At 47.9% G+C, this 22,825-nt stretch overlaps 1 protein-coding gene across 5 annotated transcripts in view; it reads left to right on the top strand.

The window, feature by feature from the left end:
- SEMA5A (semaphorin 5A) overlaps window positions 1-22,825 on the top strand; it is a 468,307-nt gene that overhangs the window by 439,188 nt on the left and 6,294 nt on the right. For 3 of the 5 annotated variants that reach the window (XM_044233900.1, XM_044233920.1, XM_044233910.1), the window contains 5 exons: window positions 3,735-3,960; window positions 7,173-7,391; window positions 15,206-15,376; window positions 17,176-17,331; window positions 18,733-18,780. In XM_044233900.1, the coding sequence (XP_044089835.1) occupies window positions 3,735-3,960; window positions 7,173-7,391; window positions 15,206-15,376; window positions 17,176-17,331; window positions 18,733-18,780 (820 nt within the window). Of the gene's footprint in view, window positions 1-3,734; window positions 3,961-7,172; window positions 7,392-13,178; window positions 13,898-15,205; window positions 15,377-17,175; window positions 17,332-18,732; window positions 18,781-22,825 lie in introns of those variants that run through there. The other 2 variants (XM_044233929.1, XM_044233938.1) reach the window with 2 other exon arrangements.

The raw sequence follows: 22,825 nt of genomic DNA on the forward strand, positions 1-22,825 counted from the left end.
TGATGAACACAGGAAACATTTTTCCTGGGAAGAAGTGGGGATGACCTCCAAGCTTCGGTGCTGTGTTCCTTCGCAGGTAGTGTGGAGTATCATGGCACTGCCCATGTGTATCTGTAGGAAAATTGGATTTAAATACAGGATGACTGACAACCTAGTAACTGTGCTCCTCCTTTGTTCTTCAGGAAAGCCATAGAATGTTCTAGATGAAAAGTATCCAGAGGAAAATAACTTTTGTCACTGGCAGTTAGCCTAGAGGTCCTCATAAGACCCAAATCATGTAACCTGAGCATAAAAGCTTGGATCTATGGGAAGATTTTCTTCCTTTTTATGGTTGAATGGTGTATATTATAGTATATATTGTATATTATTATTATCCATTGTATGGATATTATATATTACGTTCACACACATACCGCATCTTGCTTATCCTTTCATCTGTGGTTGGACACCCACTTTGCTGCCATTCCTTGGCTACTGTGAGTAATGCTGCAATGAACACGGGTGTGTAGATATCACTCTAAGATCCTGATTTCAGATTCCTCAGCTATATACCCAGAAGTGGAACTGGTATTAGTAACCATTGTCACCTAGTATTTTCCACCTGAATATTAGGAATCCTATGTGACAAGTAATAGTTATTAGCTCCCTGAAATTTCTTTGAAAATAATTTCTATCTTTAGCATTAAATATAATGACCCAAAGTTGGGTAGTTACTCCGGTGGGTCACCAGGATATTGTCGCCTCCAGATTCGGCTGAGCCATAGAATGACTCACCATTGAATCAAATCACTTCATAATTTGGGTCACTGATAGAAAACTGATTGGTCATACTATTTCTCAGCATTTCATTATTTGATATTTTATTTATTTATTTTAGATTTTATTTATTTATTTATTTGACACAGACACAGCAAGAGAGGGAACACAAGCAGCGGGGAGTGGCAGAGGGAGAAGCAGACTCCCAGCTGAGCAGGGAACCTGAGGCGGGGCTCGATCCCAGGATCTAGGGATCACGACCCAAGCCTGAGGCAGATGCTTAACCCACTGAGCCTACCCAGGTGCCCCTGTAATTTGCTATTTTAAATGAATGCATCACAATAAACCTCAAGAAGCAGATGAAAGGGAAGTTCTGAATCTCAAGGTAGGCTTCAGTGGGTTGAGCCGCTGCCTTCGGCTCAGGTCATGATCTCAGGGTCCTGGGATCGAGTTCCGCATCGGGCTCTCTGCTCAGTAGGGAGCCTGCTTCCCTCTCTCTCTCTCTGCCTGCCTCTCCATCTACTTGTGATTTCTCTCTGTCAAATAAATAAATAAAATCTTAAAAAAAAAAAAGGTAGGCTTCATAATGATGAAAAGACAAAAAACAGAAGAACAAACTTACCAGAGGCTAGGGCTAATAAGCCCGAATTGATCTTTATCCTTGAGCTGTGCCCATCTCTGCCACACGGGACATGTCACCAGCCCACAGAGACCAACTCAGCCCCCTGAGCCAGCTTTAAAATATATTTGCTATTCATCTATTTCAAAAATGAAATTTCACCTCCATAGAAAAGGTGACATGTCTCGTGTACAGAAGTGGAGAGTTCCTGGGAGCATCTTCTACGTTTGTTTCTTAAGATGGGGGATCTCACTGACGGGCTTGTCAATGCTCAAAGACCTGCCATTTTTAAGCAGGGGCCCGTAAACCACATATGTTCCAGGTCAGTTTCAGCCGGGAGCCCCGGCCACCTGTCCCACCAGGCTGAGGTCATGATGGCGGCATCTGACGTTTTCCGTCTGGGGATGGCGGCGCCGTCACAGTATAAGCCTGGAAGAGTCCAGACACCATGGGTTTATTTCATTCCTATCGTGTGGGCTCCATTTCAAGAGAAGATGAGAGGGCTCATGCGTGTTCTGCCTGGTTTTTCACACGATTGGGTTTATGGCATTCATTGGGGCTATTTTATTTTTCATTTGGGAGGCAGCATCCGAATAATATCATAATAAAAGATGCTGTAAACAAAGGGAAATGGAGTCATCAGTCTTCCTGGTATGTGTTGGGGTAGAGAGAAGGCACACCGGTGTGGCTGGGGAAGGAATCGTGAGAAGATATGAAATCAGAGAAGCAGTTGTGACCACTTTCCATAATTCCTGCTGAAAGCTTGTGATGTCACCAACAGGAGGAACTCTCCTAGGCTTTGTTACTTAGGAATTTCTTTTTAATTGGACTACTAGTAGAGAAAAATTGCTATAGTAACTAGATTACTGACAAAATACATATTTTAATAGGCTTCCAGGTAGGGCTGGCGGTGTGGACACATGACCACTCTCTCTCCTACTGGAAACCCATGACTGTCATATTAAAGGAGTATTCCTTCCAAGCATAAACCCACAAGGACAGTTTTTACTGTGCCTAAATCCCCGATGGGAGGGGAGATGAATTGGTGATGGATTCACAGAATCTGAACGACCACCCCCAGGAACCCTGGTGTGCGAGGGACCTGGGTAAGATTAGCGAGCCCATCGGTTTATCACATCCCTCTGCTGTGGATGTTGTGCCCCTAGTTATGAGTGCAAACACCAGATTTTGATGTAACCCAAGGGACAAACGTAACTGCATTAAGATGACGGAGATCAGAAGTCCTCATCAATGTTGCAGACACAGGGATGGGGGATGGAGTAAAAGGCCAAACCCTCTCCTTCCATAGGCACAGTTAATGGATTATGCCTGGTCCTGGAAAATTCTGGTTGTTAGAACTAGGGGCTAAATATGCAAATATTTAACTACAAGTTATGGAGAAAGAAAGAATGTTTCTCTTTTTCATAAAAAAGCTTAGAGGGCTATTTAACACTTACTTGGTATATAAGTTTAACATCAATAAAAATCATTTTTTAAATATGGTCATAATGGGTACGTCATATGTCGTGGGTTTCCCTCTAATGAAACCTTCATTGTCCAATGGAAGAACAAACAGTGCTGTGTCCAAGGCCAAACCTGTACCATTCATACGTGGTGCTTTTTTATGGAGATGCCGTGTTTAGAATTCTTGGCAAATAAATCTTTAAGAATATTAATCAGTTCCACCCCCCCACACCTCACACCATGCCCCATTTGAGAGACCTTCAAACGTACGCTACTCAGTAACCGGGACGCTCCCACCTGTGTTTGAGAGGGAGGAATCTGGTGGTGAGGGAAAGGACGAGAAACTGAGAAATGCTTTCCAGGGACTAACCAGGGAATGTGAAAAGTTACACACTAGAAGTTACTCTGTGCTCTCTGTGTTATTTGGAGACTCTTCTACTCTTAACACTTGCAGTCCATCATCCCAGAGCTTAAAATACTCATTGAATTTAAACTGAGTATTATGTTGTCCAAAATAAAATGTTTGGTTCCATAACTTTTAGCCTTTTTTAAAAAAACACTTAAGCTTCATATCGAGCACTCAGCAGTTTGGGCTACTCACCAAGGCAGAGGAAGGGGATCTTTATGGGCTCACCATTCTTCTTCACATCTGGGTACGTGTATTGTTTCATGCTCCTTGATGACGCAGGAGAAACTGCACATTCCTCCTGCAGTTGACCTGAACGCTGAACAGGCTCTTAAAGCCCCAGCTGAACAACACTGTGTTTTTCACACGGTAGAGTAACAGATGGGCGTCAGGACGTGAGGTTCAGAGAGCCCCATCTTCCAGGAAAGGGAGCAAGCGCGGGTCTCCGCTGATGCTTGCACCATAAGCACATGCCATCTTCTCGCCCAGGAGTACCAGCCTTGCAACACCAACCCGTGCCCCGAGCTGAAGAAGACCACGCCCTGGACGCCCTGGACACCCGTCAACATCTCGGACAACGGGGGCCACTACGAGCAACGGTTCCGCTATACCTGCAAAGCCCGCCTGCCTGACCCAAACCTGCTGGAAGTGGGAAGGCAGAGAATCGAGATGCGGTACTGTTCCAGCGACGGAACCAGCGGCTGCTCCACGGACGGTGAGCGGCCCCCCAGGACCCACCCCCTTCCCGCAGAGGGGTGTTTGATCCCGTCTCTAAGGTCCAAGGACAGTGAGGGGAGGGGATGTTCTCCTTTTGACTGTTTCTGGCGTCACCATCTTTCTGACAATGACCCCCACTCGTGCAGAATCAGTTTGATAGCCAGTTGATGAGAAAGTCTTCTGTACCGAGGTGGTCCTATGAATTCAGCCCTCACAGTAACACTGTATCCATTAGCGATTCAGGATAGTTGGTGGGAGATTTGTTTAAGATCTGGAAATATCTTGAGGAAGGCTTAGTGGTCTTCCGTAAATCTTCTGGCACCCCAAAATGTAAGCTGCAAATAAGCTTTTGCTTTAATTCTCCCCGAGCTGGGCCAACACAAAGTGCGTCTGTCTGTAGAAGGTTCTTTCTGCTAAAAAGTTCACCATGTGAGAATCCTCTCATAGTCTTTGAAATTCCTCTGTCCTTTTCATCCCTGTAGTACCATGTGAATAAGGTAGGGACAACTCTACAGTAGACTAGGAGATGCACCCTCTGCCTGGTCCTGCGGCTTAGTGGGCATCTCTCCTCCATGACTCACTTGCTCCCCCTGGAGCTTGGCTTCTGTACTGCAGGAAAGGGGGTGAGCCTCCTCGTCACCCAAAATCTTCGCTTCTGCTTTGCTCTTCATCTCTTCTGACTCTCTCACCTACTTTAACAAGAGCCATCCAATTCTAAACAAGAAGATAGGTGTTCACAGATGGTTCTCGGAGCACGATGTGTTAACAGTGACCGTACCATCGTGCGCTAGACCACCGGGAACATTTCTCAGCACCTTTGCGTTTATGATTCCATCTTACTCTCCCAACGTGAACATAGGAAGTACAGTCACCATCAGTGTCGCTTTTAGAGACAGCTCCTTGGACCCAGAGTGGGTGGCCTTATTGAACCACAGAGGTAGCGAGCTACCGTGTCGGGCTGCCATGGGTAGGGTAAATTCATGAGGTGCGATCAGTGTCCTCCTGCCTTGCAGAGGGGAGCTCCTGTGTGGAACAGTTGCACTCACGTCACCGATGCCTGCCTCCTCCCGGGAGCTGCTGGACTGCAGGGGCAGCTGGGTCTGCCAGCCTGTGTGCTTGGAGGCCTGGCCATTGCCATCAAGGGCCACTCCTGGTTGTAGGTCCTGACAGTGACCATCTCCGGACCTCAGACCATTCCGATCACTGTAGTTCTGCAACTATATACACGCATGTTCATCACTTTTTGGGGAAAAAAAAAAAAAGAAATTCTGCTTAGGGAAAAGTTTTGTGTGACTATGTCTATAATTCCATTAACGCAAACACCTATACATGCAGAAAATCAAGCAAAATGATCTTCATTCCTACTAATTTTGTAAAATACTGCTTCAGTAAGAAGAAAAGACATATGTTGGAATACCAAGAGGAAACTGGGGGCCCATTGTAAAGATCTACATTCTGCAAGGGACAGTCTTTTCATCTGACATTGGGATTGTGACATAAGATACAAAATTCCCAGTTCAAGATGAATTTCAGATATTTTTTTTTTTAAAGATTTTATTTATTTAGTTGAGAGAGAGAGAGACAGTGAGAGAGAGCACTAGCGAGGAGAAGGTCAGAGAGCGAAGCAGACTCCCCATGGAGCTGGGAGCCCGATGCGGGACTCGATCCCGGGACTCCAGGATCACGCCCTGAGCCGAAGGCAGTCGTCCAACCAACTGAGCCACCCAGGCGTCCCGAATTTCAGATATTTCTCAGATTTTTTTTTTTTTTAGTATAAGTATGTCCCATGCAATATTTGGGACATACTTACCCTGAAACATTCCTTGTTGTTTCTGAAATTCTGAAATCTGAAATTCAGATTTCACTGGGCTCCCTCTATTTTATTTCCAAATCCTGATAACCCTGTTTCCAATTCATGCACTTAACTTTCTCATTTCAGAGTGGGTCATGAACTGTCATATTTCTTATAACACCAAAGTGAAAAAGAGACAGTGAGTGTCAGTGTTTCCCTACAGAAGACTGTCATTGTCTTTTCTGAACATACATTTTTTGCCCTTTTATTCTCAGAGACATACAAAGCCAAAGCTGATGTTTGTTTTCAATGATAGTCACTTCCCCAGAACTTTGTGGCATACTTTGAGAGCTATTTTTTTTTAATAAATGAAGTTGTTTATTTATTTGAGAGGAGGAGAGAGAGAGAGAGAGTGCACAAACAGAGGGAGCTGTAGCCTCCCTGCCAAGGCAAGGAGGCAGACACAGGACTCGATCCCACAACCCTGGGATCATGACCTGAGCCAAAGGCAGAGGCTTGAACGACTGAGCCCTCCAGGCTTTTCGAAAGTTTCCTTTAAAAACCCGAGTCGCATCGCCACTGTTTGAGAGCAGTAGAATGTTTGCTAATATTGCAAGTGAGTCGCCATTTTCATCAAAGCCAACAGGCGTTTTGGCTGTGGCTGATGAATTAAATGACTTAGTGAGCGTAGAGTGCTCAGAGCAGATCAGACACACGGGAAGGATCAGAGCCGGTTCCGTCCAAGACAGCTCCCGACTGCTGCTGCTGCTTCTGCGGCCACGCAGGTACCTGGGGCAACTCAGCTGCGAGTAACCAGGCCCCACACTTCACGGGGGCCCAAGCCCCTTGGCACAGTCATGCAGGGATGTCTTCCTTTCTGGGTCATGAGCTCTGCCCCCTGTGGGGTTCCTGATGGCCCCCCGTCTCTGGGGTCTGATCGGGAAGGGGTGAGCTCTGCGTCTTTCACCAGCCTGAATTCCCTGCAGAAAGGCTCACAGGGAGAGGGATGGGTTGAGGAAACTGTTCGAGCCACGCTTTCCTCTCTACAGCTGGCTGTCCCCCATGGTGAGCCTCACCTCCTGTCCTGTTCTAGAATGCTCTAGAATTCCCGAGGGAAGTGAGGAAGTAGTGTTTCCTTTGTAAGAAGTTTCTCATTAAAACGAGTGACCTACAAACCCAAGACCTATTACTTGCATGAGGCTGTGACCACATTCACCAGTCAGGTTCTCGGTTGCATCACACTGTGTAAAAGCAGTTCACCTGCAGTTCTTTTCTTCCAGAGTAGGAAAAATATGCAACCGGTATGGGAGGTGTAGGTGCCGAACGAAGCAGGCAGCTGAGAGATAAGAAGGTTGGGGGGGCCTCCGGTTACTCTCAGAACGTCTTAACAGAGCTGCACTCGGCCGTCTTGTTGGCAGGTCTTTCCGGGGATTTCCTGCGTGCTGGGAGATACTCCGCCCACACCGTCAACGGGGCCTGGTCCGCCTGGACGTCGTGGTCACAGTGTAGCCGCGACTGCAACAGGGGCATTCGGAGCCGGAAGCGTGTTTGCAACAACCCCGAGCCCAAGTACGGGGGAATGCCGTGCCTGGGCCCATCCCTGGAATACCAGGAGTGCAACATTTTGCCCTGCCCAGGTGAGTGGATTGAGCAACCTGGGAAACATCTGGAAATTCAAGGGCCCTAGACGACCTTCTAATTTGGGGAGGCTTGCTTGACTTCCTTGGCTTTGTGCTTGAGCTTAAACATGTGTAAAGTCACAGATTATATTTTCTACCTGCCTTGGTAAAGAGACAGCTATAACCTAGACTGGGTTATATTCATTTATTATTTTTTTTAATTTTCCTTTTTAAAGTTTTTTTTTCCAATTTATTTATTTTCAGAAAAACAGTATTCATTATTTTTTCACCACACCCAGTGCTCCATGCAAGCCGTGCCCTCTATAATACCCACCACCTGGTACCCCAACTTCCCACCTTCCCTGCCACTTCAAACCCCTCAGATTGTTTTTCAGAGTCCATAGTCTCTCATGATTCACCTCCCCTTCCAATTTCCCCCCAACTCCCTTCTCCTCTCTAACGCCCCTTGTCCTCCATGCTATTGGTTATGCTCCACAAATAAGTGAAACCATATGATAATTGACTCTCTCTGCTTGACTTATTTCACTCAGCATCATCTCTTCCAGTCCCGTCCATGTTGCTACAAAAGTTGGGTATTCATCCTTTCTGATGGAGGCATCATACTCCATAGTGTATATGGACTACATCTTCCTTATCCATTCGTCTGTTGAAGGGCGTCTTGGTTCTTTCCATAGTTTGGCGACCGTGGCCATTGCTGCTATAAACATTGGGGTACAGATGGCCCTTCTTTTCACGACATCTGTGTCTTTGGGGTAAATACCCAGGAGTGCAATTTTTGCTCATTTTAAAGAAACTCAAACATTCTTGTGAGCCCCAGGGAGGCTCCGGGGCCTTTGATATCCCACCTGATGGAGCAGTGTGCCCAGCGGTGCAGGCCTGGAGAGCGGGGTTGTGTCCTCGAAGCTGGTGGCTGGCCTCCTCCCAAACTGATGTGCCCAGCCCTGCAGGGACTGCCCTCCCTTCATACCACTGTGTCCTTCTCCAGGGTGACAGGTATCAAGAGTGACCCACTGGTGACCCCATGTGCTCAGTCAGCAGGGCTCCATTTTGTCCTGAGTTCCGCTCTCTAAACACACGCTCTTTTTCTCTTGGAGGCAGACAGAGGCTGTGCTGTCTGGGTCTTCCTCCGGAGGCAGTTCATTCCACGGAGTTCTGAAATGAGCGCAGGGCTAGGAAATCAGCTTAAAGAGCGTCCGTCTTCCTGGATAGGACGCTGCGTGCACACACATTCCTGAGGCTGGCTGTCGTCGTCAGTGCGCTGGCCCTCTCTGTGCTCCTCCTGCCGAGCCCTGGGAGCGGCCCTCACACCTGACTCACTACACCTGAGCTTCCCCTAACCATAGGCTCCTTCATCGATGCCTCACGGCCACCGGAACGCTGTCTAGGGCTCTGCACTTGCCTCTGACTCTGCCCCGTGAGGGTTCCAGAACAGCAGGGACCTCCGTGACGATCCCCTCACTGTAGTGCCCCCAGCTCCCTGCACAGGCTGGCACGCACGGAACAGCCATCAGCGATTGTTCGCTGAAGGACAAGAGAAAGAGAACAAGCACTGGGTTACTCGGTCTTCCTTCCTTCCTTCGTTCAACTTTGTCAGCAAACAGTTTTGGCTCGCCCACCAGGCACCATTCACAGGCTGTGTGTGGATACAGCGATATGGTCCAGGTCAGAAAGGAACCTAGAGTTCATGAGGAGACATCCTGTGAATAATGTTGACCCCGGATGGTCACTGGCTGTTGGGCTGCTGACCAGACATAGTGGCTATACCAGCCAAGGACCCACTGAGCTGGAGCCATGGCAGCTACCCCAATCAGGTTGCCCGTGAGCGGAGTTCTGAGGGCCAGATAGAAGTTGGCCAAATACAGAAGGGGGGATAATAATTCGGGGGGGAGGGTCATTCCAAACACCAGGTACAGTGTTTTTAAAGGTACAGAAACCTGTGAGCGTAGCATCTTTTCCAGTAGGTACAAATAAGTTTTGAAGCGACTTAAGCAAGGAACTGGCTTGTAGCAGTGCCCAGTGAGTATTTGTTGGATGAGTGAGTGGATGAGTCGATGGATGGATGGGTGGATGGGGGTGGGCGTGATGTACGGGTGGATGGGGGGGAGTGAATGGGTGGATGGGTAGACAGGGGGAAAGATGGGTAGATGATGGATGGACGGATGGATGGATGGGCAGGTAGATGACGGTGATGGTTGGATTGGCGGATGGTAGACGGGGGCATGGATGACGGATGGATGAGTAGTGGATGACTTCGTGGCTGAATAGATAGGTGGATGGACAGACAGATGAAAGATGGTTGGGTGATGGATGAATGGGTGGGAAGATTACTAGAAGATGGGTGGGTGGATGACGGATGGGAGGGTGGTGGGTGAATTGGTGGATGGATAGATAGTTGGAGGGAAGTTTGAATAAATGTACATTAAACTGAAAATACTTAGTTCTCAGTTTTGCAGCGGGGAGCCCAATAACAGCCCTGCTCGCATGGCTGCTGCGTTCCCCCTAGGCTGACTTCTGCCTGAATTTCTCCAGCCTCAGGAGACTCTTGCCTCTGACTGCTTGGCTCTCCCGGTCAAGTGATGCGGAGGGGCTGGGAAAGGTCACAGAACCAGCTCTTTCCCACAGCCCCAGCATGGAGAGTAGCATTCCTCCCTGGCACTGGGAGAGAGTGTGGCGGTGACATCATTAGATCAGGATCCGTCTTATAAACTGAACGGGGAGGGTGACAAGGGAATGTCAGGATCTCTCCATCCACCCCCGCGTCCCCAGGGTCCAGACATGCGACCTTGTCACTGTCAGCAGAACATGCAGACTTCTCCATGCTTGGAGGCCGCTTCGGGTCTTGAGTGCAAGACTCAGAACCATCTCAGAGACCCCCCCTTAACATGACCTGGTGGCTATTTCTATTTGAGTTGATTTCATGGTCAAGCCAATATCGTGTATACATAACCTTCATGTCTTGAAATAGCTCCATCCCCATTTTCTTTCTGAAAGCCAAGATTCCGTAGAGGGTTGTGGAAATATTTAGAGTGGCCCCGTCACTTTCCTCTCGGGAATGGGCCAGTTCAGGAAACTGAGTTGGATGAATTCTATCTTCTCTCCCACCTTCTAGAAAATTCCTAAACTTATGATAGGATGTAACTTGGCAAGGAGGGATTGGAACCGTTCAGGCATGTGGGTGCTGAGCTGCTCTGCCAGTAATCGGGCTATTTTTACCTCATTTAGGACCTTCTCCTCTCTGCAAATTGACTCATTCTTAGTTCTATTGGGTCCATAAAGAACAGTTACAAATGGGCACTGTATCTTATTTAAAAACCAGTTTTCTCCTTATGACTGGATTTGAAAATAAATCTGAAGCTAGGTGAACATAAAATCAATCAATGAAAAATTTGATCTCTAATCCCAATTTATATAGTAAACTGCCATAAGGGTTTGAAGTTGAGATCCTGTTGAAATGATTCTTTTTCCCCTTCCGTGGGTTGATCTGGTCGTAACTTCACCTACATAATTTTCCTCCAACATTGAGAAATAGCTTGGTCTTTCTTCACTCCTTTTTTTTCAATCCATGTTTGTCTCATAACTAAGGATTCCAGACCTTGGCCTACAAAGGTGGAGACAAAGCAATCCATGTTTGTCTCATAACTAAGGATTCCAGACCTTGGCCTACAAAGGTGGAGACAAAGGTAGTTCTTTGTTCCTGAGCAATATTCAAGTTCAAGTAAGATCATATATGTATATAGGGGAGTTGTAAGTATGAGGGAGGAGGCAGACTGAGGGACAGTCTAATGGAGGGGCAGACTCCAAATGAAAACGATGAGTCAGGACAGCTGTGCATTCTGTAGAGAACGTGTTAGACATCCGTGATGAGTCGAGAGGGCGCATGCCTTTCTCTTCATGAGGTCCTTGAGTTTATGCTCCGTTTTGTAAACTGTAAGTGCCATAAAAGGATCCTAAGACTTAGGTTCTGTCCAGAAGGAGCTCCGAGGCTGCGTGGTGGTGGGGAGGGCAGCTGGTGCAGGACACTTCTGAGCCCAGAGCACGGCTGTCCTACAGCGGAGACCTGTGTGGCGAGGCCTCGGGACTCTGGGGAAACACCGTCACATGCACACGCGTCCCAGAGGACTGGAAAGGCATGACTTTATGTCTCTGACAGCCCCCAGGATGCCTGACACTCAGACATTAATCATTTCATTAAACATTGCAAGTTCCTGTTTCCGTCTTGCGCTCCACAGTCTCCCTGGCAGTGGAGGCAATGCCGTGAGGCTTCTCATACTCCGCACTTTCTATTTGGGAGCTACTTCAGCCTTCCTCCTCCAGGATTCAGGATCATTTTTCATCCCGTACAAAGCACCATCCCCCTTGCATCCCGAGTCCGTCTGTGCTCTGGAAGAGGCGGCGGTCTGTGATGGGAGCACAGCGTTCGGGGGGCAGGAGGTGAGGAGTGGAGTCGAGCTGGCCTGAGGATGTCGGGCGATTGCAGAACAGGGCCACTACCTGACAGAGCAAAGTGGCCATAATTCTCCTCTGATTTCCTTTGTACTGGAAGCATCTCTTTCCCCAGTTCTGAAAATATCCCTTAGGACAATGAAGTCGCAGTTGAAATTGATACAGGTAGATACTGTATCTTAATGGTTTAAACTGGCAAGTGGGAGTGTTCTAGCAACTGGGTTCTGTGACACATGTGCCCTCAAACTGTTCGCACTTGGAACATGGACTGCACTCTGATAGCTAACAGGACTGTGCCAGGGGAATTTTTCATGATACCAAGACAACAGTGGTGTGTATGGTGTGGGTAGCATTGATCAGACTAGATGAGGTAATATTTGGAATATTAGTTGAAATGTGGATAGGAGTGAATACTATTTGAAATACCACAAGGTAGGTTCTAGATATCAGCTTACTGGCTTCCCAGAACGTGACTATGAGTGCTGCTTGTTTATAAAATGATTATGAATGAGGGGCACCTGTGTGGCTCCCCTGTTAAGCATCTGCCTTTGGCCCAGATCATGATCGCAGGGTCCTAGGATCAAGCCCCATATTGGGCTCGCTGCTCGGCAGGAAGTCTGCTTCTCTCTCTCCCACTTCCCCCCCTTGCTGTGTCTCTGTCAAATAAATAAATAAAATCTTTAAAAAGTAATAATGAAAAATTAAAAAATGATTATGAATGAAAAAATTCAATCTTTGGTTTGTTTTTAAGTTTTATATTGTAATAATATTGAACATGGGTGCCACCCTATTAAAAATATATATTTTTTAAATTTATTTATTTACCTGAGAGAGAGAAAGCAGGGGAAGGGGCAGAGGGAGACGGAGAGAGAGAATCCCAAGCAGATTCCACGCTGAGCGCAGAGCCCAGCAAGGAGTTGGATCTCACGACCCTGAGATCATAACCTGAGAAAAACCAAGAATCCGGTGCTCGACAGACTGAGCCACCCAAGGGCCTCTGTACATAAATCTTTAAGTGCACAAAACGGGACTGTTCTCTATGGACATGGTATTGAACAGCGCGGATGTGGGCTTTTGTGAACAACACTGCAACAGACATGGGAGTGAAGATCTTTTTTAAGGTCTTGATTTCAATTCTTTTGGATATTTGCACCCAGAAGTGGCATTGCTGGATCATACAGTAATTCTGTTTTTAATATTTTGTGGGACCACAGTCATGCTGTCCCTCACGGCCGTGCCGGTGTGCATTTGCACCAGCAGTGGGCAAGGGATCCGATTTCTCCAAATCCTCACCCGCATTATGATCTGTTGTTTCTCTTTTTGTAATCTCCGTCCTGGCAGGTGTGAGGTGATGTCCTCCTGTGGTTCTGAACTGCACTGCGTGGATAGTTAGTACTGAGCATCGTTAAACATACCCGTTGGACACTGGTCAGCACGTCTATCATGAGATGCAAAAGTGAAGAACCCTCAGATCCCGTGGTTGGTTCCAAGTCCGGTTCTAGATGAGGCTCTAGAGCCTTCTGAGCTCCAGACGGTCTTGTATACATTCAGACACCCACACTCTTTGGCACCTGTTCCTCTCAGGCACTGTGATGTAGAGGCACCCTTTGGGGGGTACAAGCATATGCGCCAGAGGCCAAGCTTCAACCCAAGTTACCGGCAGAGAAGCTGGCAGCAGGCATCCCCCCAGTGAGAATAGATGTAGAAGAGGATTTTTGAAACTCTTACAATTCTGCCTCCTTTTACTGGTACCACAGCGGGTGGCCGATAACTGACTGGTTCCCTCTTAACTTCCCCATCCACCTTATCGCCTGATAGGGAAAACGTAGAAACTTCTGAATCACAAAGTTCCCAGCTAGGTCAAAACTCACTTTAAAATGGGGTTCAAATGTTTCATTTCTGTTTTGTTTTCTACTTTTTTGGCAGATAAAAATATCATGAAAATGAAATTCCTGCTCATGTTTTTACCCATGCCTGTATCTAAAGGAAAATATTACTCCACAGAGGCGTTAAATCATGCTGCATGTATTAAAATACCAATGATGTGATTCTAGCCGAAACAACCTTGAATGACTTTGGTATTGCTTCTCGTGATGGCTTCTGGTTTTTTGTTTGTTTATTGATTTTAAATATTTTATTTATATGTTTGCAAGAAGGAGAGTCAGAGAGCACAAACAGGGGGAGGGGCAGACTCCCCACTGGGAGCGGGGCTCATCCCAGGACCCTGAGATCATGACTTGAGCGGAAGGCGGGGCCTTAACCACGTGAGTCACCCAGGCACCCCATTCTCTTTTCTTTTTATGTAGGATACGGAGAAAACAAACTATGAAATTATGTACTTATGGTAACAGTGAGCCTCTCATTGGGTTTCGTTGTCGTTCGGTGTGGTGATGGCTCTTTTTGCCCACTGATGAGTCTCTCCTCGAGCCGAGCAAGTCCTACAGCTCTCTCCCAGGACTCTGGAAAAAAATGGGGGTGGCTAGAAGAGGGCGCATGATTCAGGACTTCGATAAATAGCGGGTGGGATATGGCAGCACTGGAGACCGTGGGCAGCGCAGGGGGCCGGGTCAGCAGCATCAGCTAAAGCCGGACGAGCATCGAGGTCCCACGTGCAGACGGGCCGCGGGTGCCTGCGCTCAGGGCGTCCATGCGCAGGTGCCAGGGGCCCAGGCGGGGGCAAACGGGACACCTGCTCCGGGTTACTAGCAGTCATGGAACCAGTCATGCCTCGTGTCCACATTGTAAAACTTGCCTCCCTAATCATCCCCACGTCTAGCTGTGGATGTGGGGATTCGTGGCTTTGGTTCCTCCCAGAAACACACTGCCGAGCCACCGCGGTTCGCGCTCCGTTTGGTGGTTTCGCGCCTGCGTCTCCAGAGCGCCCATCCCAGTTCCTCCCAGAACCGGTTAGATGTTCTCGACCCCCCGGTCGCGGAGCCCATTATGATCCAAGTAGGAAGGAAGCCCGTGACAGCAGCTGCTTATCCTTGGCTCTGGGTGGATGGAGCGATTAGCAAAGGTGGGAGCGAGCTAGCTGGCCTTCCCATGAGTGACCGCGGAACGTGGCTCGTGGTCCTTCCCCGGACACGGGGACTTTATATTACATCCCTAGCTCTCCTCGGCTGTCTTCATGCTTGCGTGTTACGTGTTTAGATCTATTGCCCAGAACAAGGAGGAGGAACTGAGGACGCAGAGCTCAGGGAGAAATCAGCCAAGCTGGTTTCCTCACCAGGAGAGCCCAGACACTAGGGCTCACCCCTGTACGCGGTGCGCCCCGTGCCGTCCTGCAAGGCACGTTCCGGGCGCCGCCGCATCCGATGGGTCAGCTCAAGATGTCACAAGTGCTGTGACTTTGTGTCCCCTCCCAGTGGACGGCGTCTGGTCTTGCTGGTCTCCCTGGTCAAAGTGCTCGGCGACGTGTGGAGGTGGGCACTACATGAGGACGCGCTCGTGCACAAACCCGGCGCCAGCCTACGGAGGGGACATCTGCCTGGGGCTGCACACGGAGGAGGCGCTGTGCAACACGCAGCCCTGCCCGGGTAAGCGCCGATGCGGCTTAGCCCGCCCCTTCCCTCCCTTGACTTACAAGTGATGAAACTGATGAGACCCCACAAGAGCACAGACTGAAAGAAGGGAACCCCGAATCCTGCACTATCATCCTTGAAGTGACGTCACACCGCCTTGTCTGACCGTAGAATAAATAGTTCTCGCCACGGTGGCACAGCTAGGAACAGACGCAGGTCACCACAGTGCATTTTTTTAATTAATTATTTTTATTGACATATAATGTATTACTTGCCCCAGGGGTACAGGTCTGTGAATCGCCAGGCTTACACATTTCACAGCACTCACCATAGCGCATACCCTCCCCAATATCCATCACCCAACCACCCTCTCCCTTCCCCACCCACCCCCTGCAATTCTTCAGTTTTTTTGGTGAGATTAAAAGGCTCTTATGGTTTGTCTCCCTCCCAATCCCATCGTGTTTCATTTTTTCCCTCCCAATGCACTTTTAAAAGGTTTAACCTGGTAATGGGATCTGAAAATGAGGTTGAAGAGCAAGGAGAGCCCTTGTGAAGGACTTGGCCTCAGGTCCAGGGGCTCCAGGGAGGGAGGTGGGGAACCCAAGTCCAGAAGCTGGCTCACACAGGTGCCCGGTGGGGACACTGCAGCAGTGTCCTCGTCCAGTAATCTGCTTTGTCCTGACACATGGGGGCTGCTTAGCATGGAAATGTGACACCCTCTTCTGAGTCTAACTTTGACGTTGAAACATCCACACTTTTAATTTTTTTAACTTGCTCCTGCAGATCTTTCTGGAAGGTTCCATTTATATTGAAAAGTGCCTAGAAACCAGATTCTCACGGTCATCCCCAAACCTGGTACTTTACACATTTTTAAGAAAAAATGTCACTTCTTTCAGCGGATCCAGGCACATGTTAGATTTCCAGATTTCCCCTATAACACGAAGACGGTACAGAAATTTGAGAAGAACAAAAAAGCAAACTGCAAATAAAAAAAAAAAAACCCTTTTAATTTGTTCAGTATTTCCAAATAATATTGAGAGCACATTTTTTTTTTTGACGTCCTTACTTAAAATATGAGTGTTGTTTTCTTTTCAAACATCTGTAAGCCTGGGTGAATTTCACGAATCAGAGCGAATTTTCCACTTGAGAATGAAGTGACCTTAGGTCACTTAGCTTTGGGCCTTAACCTCAGACTCAGGCGCTGATCTTGAGCGCAGAGGCAACAATACACCTGGGATAAAAGAACTTGTATCCTCATGTACAGCCTGACATGGGTGTATCGACCCCAGAATTGTTCTTTGAGACAGAAGGGAAGGTTCTTGTAGGAGCTCGAAAGCCCTCTCAGCAAGCAGGGCGCTCGCGTTCATGCAGCACCGTTTCTCTGGCCTGAGCTCTGCGGCCTGTAGGAATTTTGGCAGGAGAGCGTTTGCGGGCCGCGCTTCACAGAGGAGCATTGCCTTGCGGGAAACGGGGTCCACACTGAAGAGTTCTCTCCCGTGACCACTGACCATCTCTGCTGGACCTCATGAAATAGCGTGTCGGGTGTCCAGTTACAATGGCTTTAAAACACTAAAATAACATGGATTTTAGAAAAGCACATTATTTTTGATCGAAGGTCTCCAAATTCTTTTATTCATGCTCATGTGTAATGGACGTACCGGGGTGCTCAGAGGGTACGTGTCCATCCTCCTGAGACGCAGACCCATTACCAATGTGATGTGAAGATTGAAAGTCATGTGTGTGACCTCTGGCACTTTCAGGTGGGTTGGTCTCAGGGCATTGCTGTCACACGTCCCCTCTCCCGGTCTTTGCAGAGAGCTGGTCGGAGTGGTCAGACTGGTCTGAGTGCGACGCGTCTGGGGTCCAGGTCCGGGCCCGCCAGTGCGTCCTTCTGTTTCCTGTGGGCAGCCAGTGTTCTGGAAACACCACCGAGAGCCGGCCGTGCGGCTTTGATTCCAACTACATCCCAGGTACGGGCAGAGAGGCTTGTCAGTGTGGACCAAATCATTTCCATCATTTAGAGCGGAAATGAGTCCTCGGTGGGAGTTTTATCTGTCCTTGGAGGTATTGTTTGGTGAAACAGAGATGATTCTCTCCACCCTTGTGGTTTCAAGGTAATTAGACCATAGATTTACAGATAACTGTGGGTTCGGGCTTGCATTTGGGCCATGACTGTTAACAACTTTTTTTCTAATACAATTATCTCCTACAATTTACTGACTATAACATAGTGAGACGATTTTGCTCAAAAAATCAAAATAGATGATCTTGTTATTTTGACACTAGGTTAAGTGCCTTTGCAGTGCCGTGTGCGGGTTTGTATGAATAAAAAGGCCGATTCTTTATGCAACTTTGGTTTACTTGGGAAGACGGAAACCTCCCGTGGGTCTCGTCTCGGAGAAGAGACGAGCTGGCCCTTGGGCCGTGGACTTTTCCATGTGAAACGAGTGTTCATTTACTGATGATCGCCTGCCATCTGGCATGTGCAGGCATGGTGTTAGACACTTCCAAGGCATTTTCTGTATGTCCACTGTGGACGTTAGGGCGGTGATGGAGACCGAAGCAGAGACCAACGTCCTAAAAGGTAATAATAGGTAATCACCTTGTTTTCTTCCACTTACAGAAAAAGTAACCAGATTTTAGAGAGAATTATTAGCTTTAGTCTTATAAGGCACCTCCATCATGTATAGTACAGAACTACAAGCATTTACTGTGTTGTTTTCCTTTTTGACCATAGACCTATCGCTACTTCTTGTTACCCACCGAAAAAAATCAGTACAAGAGAGAATAACATCTCAGGTTCCCCGAAATGGTGTTTGATCCTTACGGGCTAAACCGGTTCCAGGATCTGTTCTCTTGTTGGCATTTTACTTGGGTATTTAATGTGTGTCATGGCAAAAAGCACGAGTGGGTGCTGAATGGGAGATTTATTTATTCTGGCAATTTCCTTGGAGCTCTGGTGGATTGGTCCCCTCTGCAGGGATTCTGGCTTTGCTCAGAGGCAGGAACACCCCGGCCAACACTAGGATCTACAACTGGCAAAATATATGGTAACAGAAAATCTGCACATACTCTGGCCTTTATTTTGAAACTAGTGCCCTGGTTTCAACCCAAAGGACCGTAACCTTTTCTTTCCGTGATAATGAATCTCGCTCCTTCCCAATCCAGATAACCTTGACCAAATACAGCTCAGGTTGCTTAAAACAAAGAAACATAGGACTCTTTTTTTAAACAAACAATCGGGCTTTTGGAACTTGGACTCACATAAAACATGAAATCATTAGACAATCTGTAAATGAACCAGTAATGTGTTCTTTCTTCCCAACACCTTTTACACATTGTGATTAATTCTTTTTTTTTTTTCTCCCCAGAAGTTTCTGTGGCGAGATCCAGTAGCGTAGAAGAGAAGCGATGTGGGGGTAAGCTCCTGTTTTTAACTAATTTTTAATTGATTTCTGATATTTTCCCATCATTTCTCTTCCCATGTGTTTCATATGATGTTTGGCCCAAGAAGAACGGATGGAGAAGCCCTTGATCCAGACACGTTATGCTTTGTAGTATGGTTGCGAGTGGTCAGTGTTTGACATCTGGATCGGTGGTTCCCACGTGTGGTGGTTCCCACTAGCAGCAGCAGCAGCACCGTGGGCGGGCGGGGGGGTGGCAGGAATGCACATTCTCAGGCCCTGCCTCCACCTACAGGATCAGAACCTCTCTGCGTGGGGCCCAGGTCTCTGGCTTCCTAAGCTTTTCAGGTGATTTCCGTGGAAGCTAATAAGCTTAACAAACCAATGATCTTGATATTAGCTGTAGTTAAATCTTTCATGAGTAAAACTCCATGCAAGCATTTTCTGCGTATTTATAGTTCTAATATGTGGCATCCGGCCTTGACAGAGCCTTCAGACCGCTGGAGTAACAGCACGGTGAGACATATGGTTAAGGACGACATCTCTAGAGGCGGTTTTTAAACTTTCTGCAAACTTGAATGCCACAACTCACATTCTCTGGTTCCAGCTCGTGCTAAATTTGGACTTGACTGTCTGTGTTTACCTTGCCTGGGCGGGAGGGGCTGACTGTCCACCGGTCAATGCCTATCCTCTGTCCGCCTTTGGTAGTCAGAGCCAATATCCACACCAAGACCACAGTGTGGCTGCTGACCTGTGAATACCTTTCCTACCATCATCCAGTCCACGGGGGGAGTCGCAGAAGCTCTGGTCTGCGTGTTCACATGGAATCCGGAGCTCTGTGAGTGTGTTTTAGGAATGTACTTACTGCTGTTAACTACATGAATTCAGAGCCCACTATCTGTTACATTCTGTCTGTTTAGTTAGCTGTTAATCTAACTAATCTTTGTGGTGCACCCGTTCTGTGAGCTCTACGAGGGGCACTGAGATGACCATGGGGACACGAATAGCCCCAGCCCTCCTGGAACCAGCATGCATGTCACAAGAGACTCCAGTGCCTGAGACGTCCTGTGTCAGGTGTCTGACCTACATCGGCTCCGTGAGCTCACAGACTGCCAGTCACTGACTTGGGATCCAGCTAGAAGATGAATAGACTCTAGTTCCCATAAAAAATAATCATAGCCATAAGGGTCCTTTAATATTTTTAGATCAGTCACTCCGCACCACTGTATCAAATGGCAAGAAGTGTCCTATTTGATCCAACAAAGGATGTTCGTGTAGGTTCCACGGCCCACAGTTCTTTAACATAAAACCTTTGGAAATACAGAAGGGTTTTAGAATTCAGCGGTTTTCAGATTTCAGATGGGCCCTAGGGGGCGTGTGATGTCTGTTAGGTAACACTGCAGTGCCCAGGTCCACATTCTGTAACTAGTCTCTTTCATGATGCCTCATGATGTGTGGGCCAAGTGAAGATGCTAACGCTTCTGCAGTTCTAGTTAGCTCTGCAGCAAGAGGGTCGGGTCCGGTCATGCTTTGCTGCCAGGTGAGTAATGAAAAGTCCGTTCCAGAGATTTTGGTTTTGGAAATTGCTGCCCTGCACTGCCGTCTGCATTAAGGTCAAGAAGAGTGAGATGAAGCTATTGGCCAAAGTCGGCACAGGTTGTCAGCAGTGGAGCCAGAGTTGGGATCCAGGCAGTGGGATCTGAGTGGAAGCTTTAAGGCCAGAGCACCACAAGAGAAGGCCCCTGGTAATAGGTATCTGGAAGGGTTGTGTCTGGAGGGCTAGCGCCACAGCAGCCCTAGTCTGGAGACAGTTTTGGACATCACCGAGGGTCCAGGCATGCCTGCTGCCCTTGGAAGCAGTGTGTCCAAAGTGAAGCAGAGTTTTTAAGGGGTGCCCCTGTCCTACGTGAGGTCAAGACAGAACTTGGTCTGCTGATATCCCGGCAGAGTTGACTGGTCCCCCATGCCCACCAGAGATTCAAAAACCACTTTCCCCATCCAACCCCCTCTGGGTTAGGATACAGGAGACTTTCAAGGGCCTTGAGCACCTGGGAGAACATGGTGCAAAGTCCATTCCCATCCTAAAATGCTGCTTCTGTGTGTCTGAGTCAGATGGGCTGATTGGCTACCCAACCCCAAGTCATGCCTTGACATGATTAAATCATAGGGACGTTCCTCATTCTGTAGTATTCACAACTGATGTTCTTAGATCTCCAGCTGTGAACATCGATGTGTCAGGTTAAATAAGATCTGACTGTAGGGCTGATGGGTAAGAAGAATCACCTGGCAAAATGTTCTGGGATGTTTAGGAAGACAACACAGATGTTTCTCTCTCTTTTTTTTTTTCCATTTGAAGAGAAATCAACCAGATTTTGTGAAGGAAATCTTCAGTGGAGCCAAGTGGGTAGTTGGTTTCTAGTCCAGCTTTCCTGACCAAAACAATAGGGAAAAAAAGCATGTTCAAAGCAAAGAGCCACACTAAGCAAATTCAAAAGAGATTTAATAGACACTGTTTTTCCCTATGCAGAAAAATGTAGGCCTATCGAAATTTTTCAATTTAGCTATTTTTAGTTTCATGAGACGCTGAGTCTATACAATGCTCATAAAGATGTCTGTTGGCCCCAGCCTCCCTGGGCACCTGCACCCATGATTCATCAACGGATGACAAAGTGTCCGCATATGGCGAGCCCCGTACGTCTCCGCCCGTTATAATCAAACGCCATCAGTGCCGCAGAAAGCATTCTTCTCGGTAGGTGGCGTTGACCTTGGGGACTCAAAGTGGCTGCAGTATAAAATGATGACAGCTCATGTGACATCCGCTCTCGTGTGCCTTGAGCCCAGTTTCAGTGTTCTCATGGACACCTCTAGTGGCTGGTGGGCTGCCCCCCGGGGCTTGGTCCAACCCGTCCAGGTCCAGCTCTGGAGGCTTCAGACAAAATCCGGAAAGGTCAGAGAGTCGTGAATTGCTTCCGTTTTGTTAGGCCAGGGACCAGAGGATCAAGAAGTGAGAAACACCTGGAGGTGGGGGAGGTGGTGCTTGTGGAATATTCTAGTCACGTCCGGCCAGATGACCCAGGGCCTGGAGCTGCCGGCTTGGACACCTGCGTCAGGAATGGGGGAGGAGTGGGCTGCAGCTTCCAGTGTGCCCCGCCTCCGTGCATGCTGGCCGCTCCCTGGGGAGGCCGCTCTGTCTCTCAGGGGTCCCAGGAACGTGGCATCCAGGAGTCGTAAAGGGGCATGGAGGTGTCAAGGTGTGGGGACGGCAAGGGAGTCCCGCCTCTGCTGCAGATTCAGGCAGAAGCCAGGGTAGTTGTGGCGCAAACACCCTAAGGCCTAGATCAAGGGACAAACTTGCAGGCCTTCTTCCCCTGAGGGCCTGGGGACCTCTGTGTGACTCAGTGATTTGCCTGGTGTCCTCAGTGTGCCTCGCAGGCATTTCCAATGGCTCTGAGTGCAGGATGGACAGACAGGTCAGGGAAGAGCATGGGTGACACTGCGCCCCCTGGTGGTGCTTGGAGGGAACAGCATGGGGGGAAAGCCCGTCCTTGGGATGTGTCCTGTGCAGGGACAGGCGACAGGTTAACCACCTTGTGCCAACAGAGTAGACAAAGTAAGGTCACGTTCTGCTTCACCTGATGTTCACTAGGCCCAGCTTTATGAACATTGCCCAGATGTTGTCTTTATTCCATGAAAGAAAGGCTTAAAACCTTCTTCGTACAGCGTCCTATCACACATGATGAACATTTATTTTTCTATGTTGTTGTTTTGCAGACATTCCAAGGCCTTTGTTATGTGACCTTGGCGTCCCTCAAGCCAGTCCCATATTAGAGACATAAATCCATGTCTGCTCATTGTTTTCCCACGTCTTGTATTCATAACTCAAGGAAAATAACCCAAAGATCCTATTGAATAGAAAAAAAATATGTAAAAAGGGATTGTTTCATAACCATTAAAATATCAAATTTTATTCCTTTGGCACAAATCATTTATTTCTTTGGCATAAACCATTTTTTTTTTTATAAAGTCGCCAAAACGCAGTAATTGTGAACAGGACTTGGAA

The sequence above is a fragment of the Neovison vison genome, chromosome 1 (assembly GCF_020171115.1).
Source record: "Neovison vison isolate M4711 chromosome 1, ASM_NN_V1, whole genome shotgun sequence".
In the NCBI taxonomy this organism is placed as follows: domain Eukaryota; kingdom Metazoa; phylum Chordata; class Mammalia; order Carnivora; family Mustelidae; genus Neogale; species Neogale vison.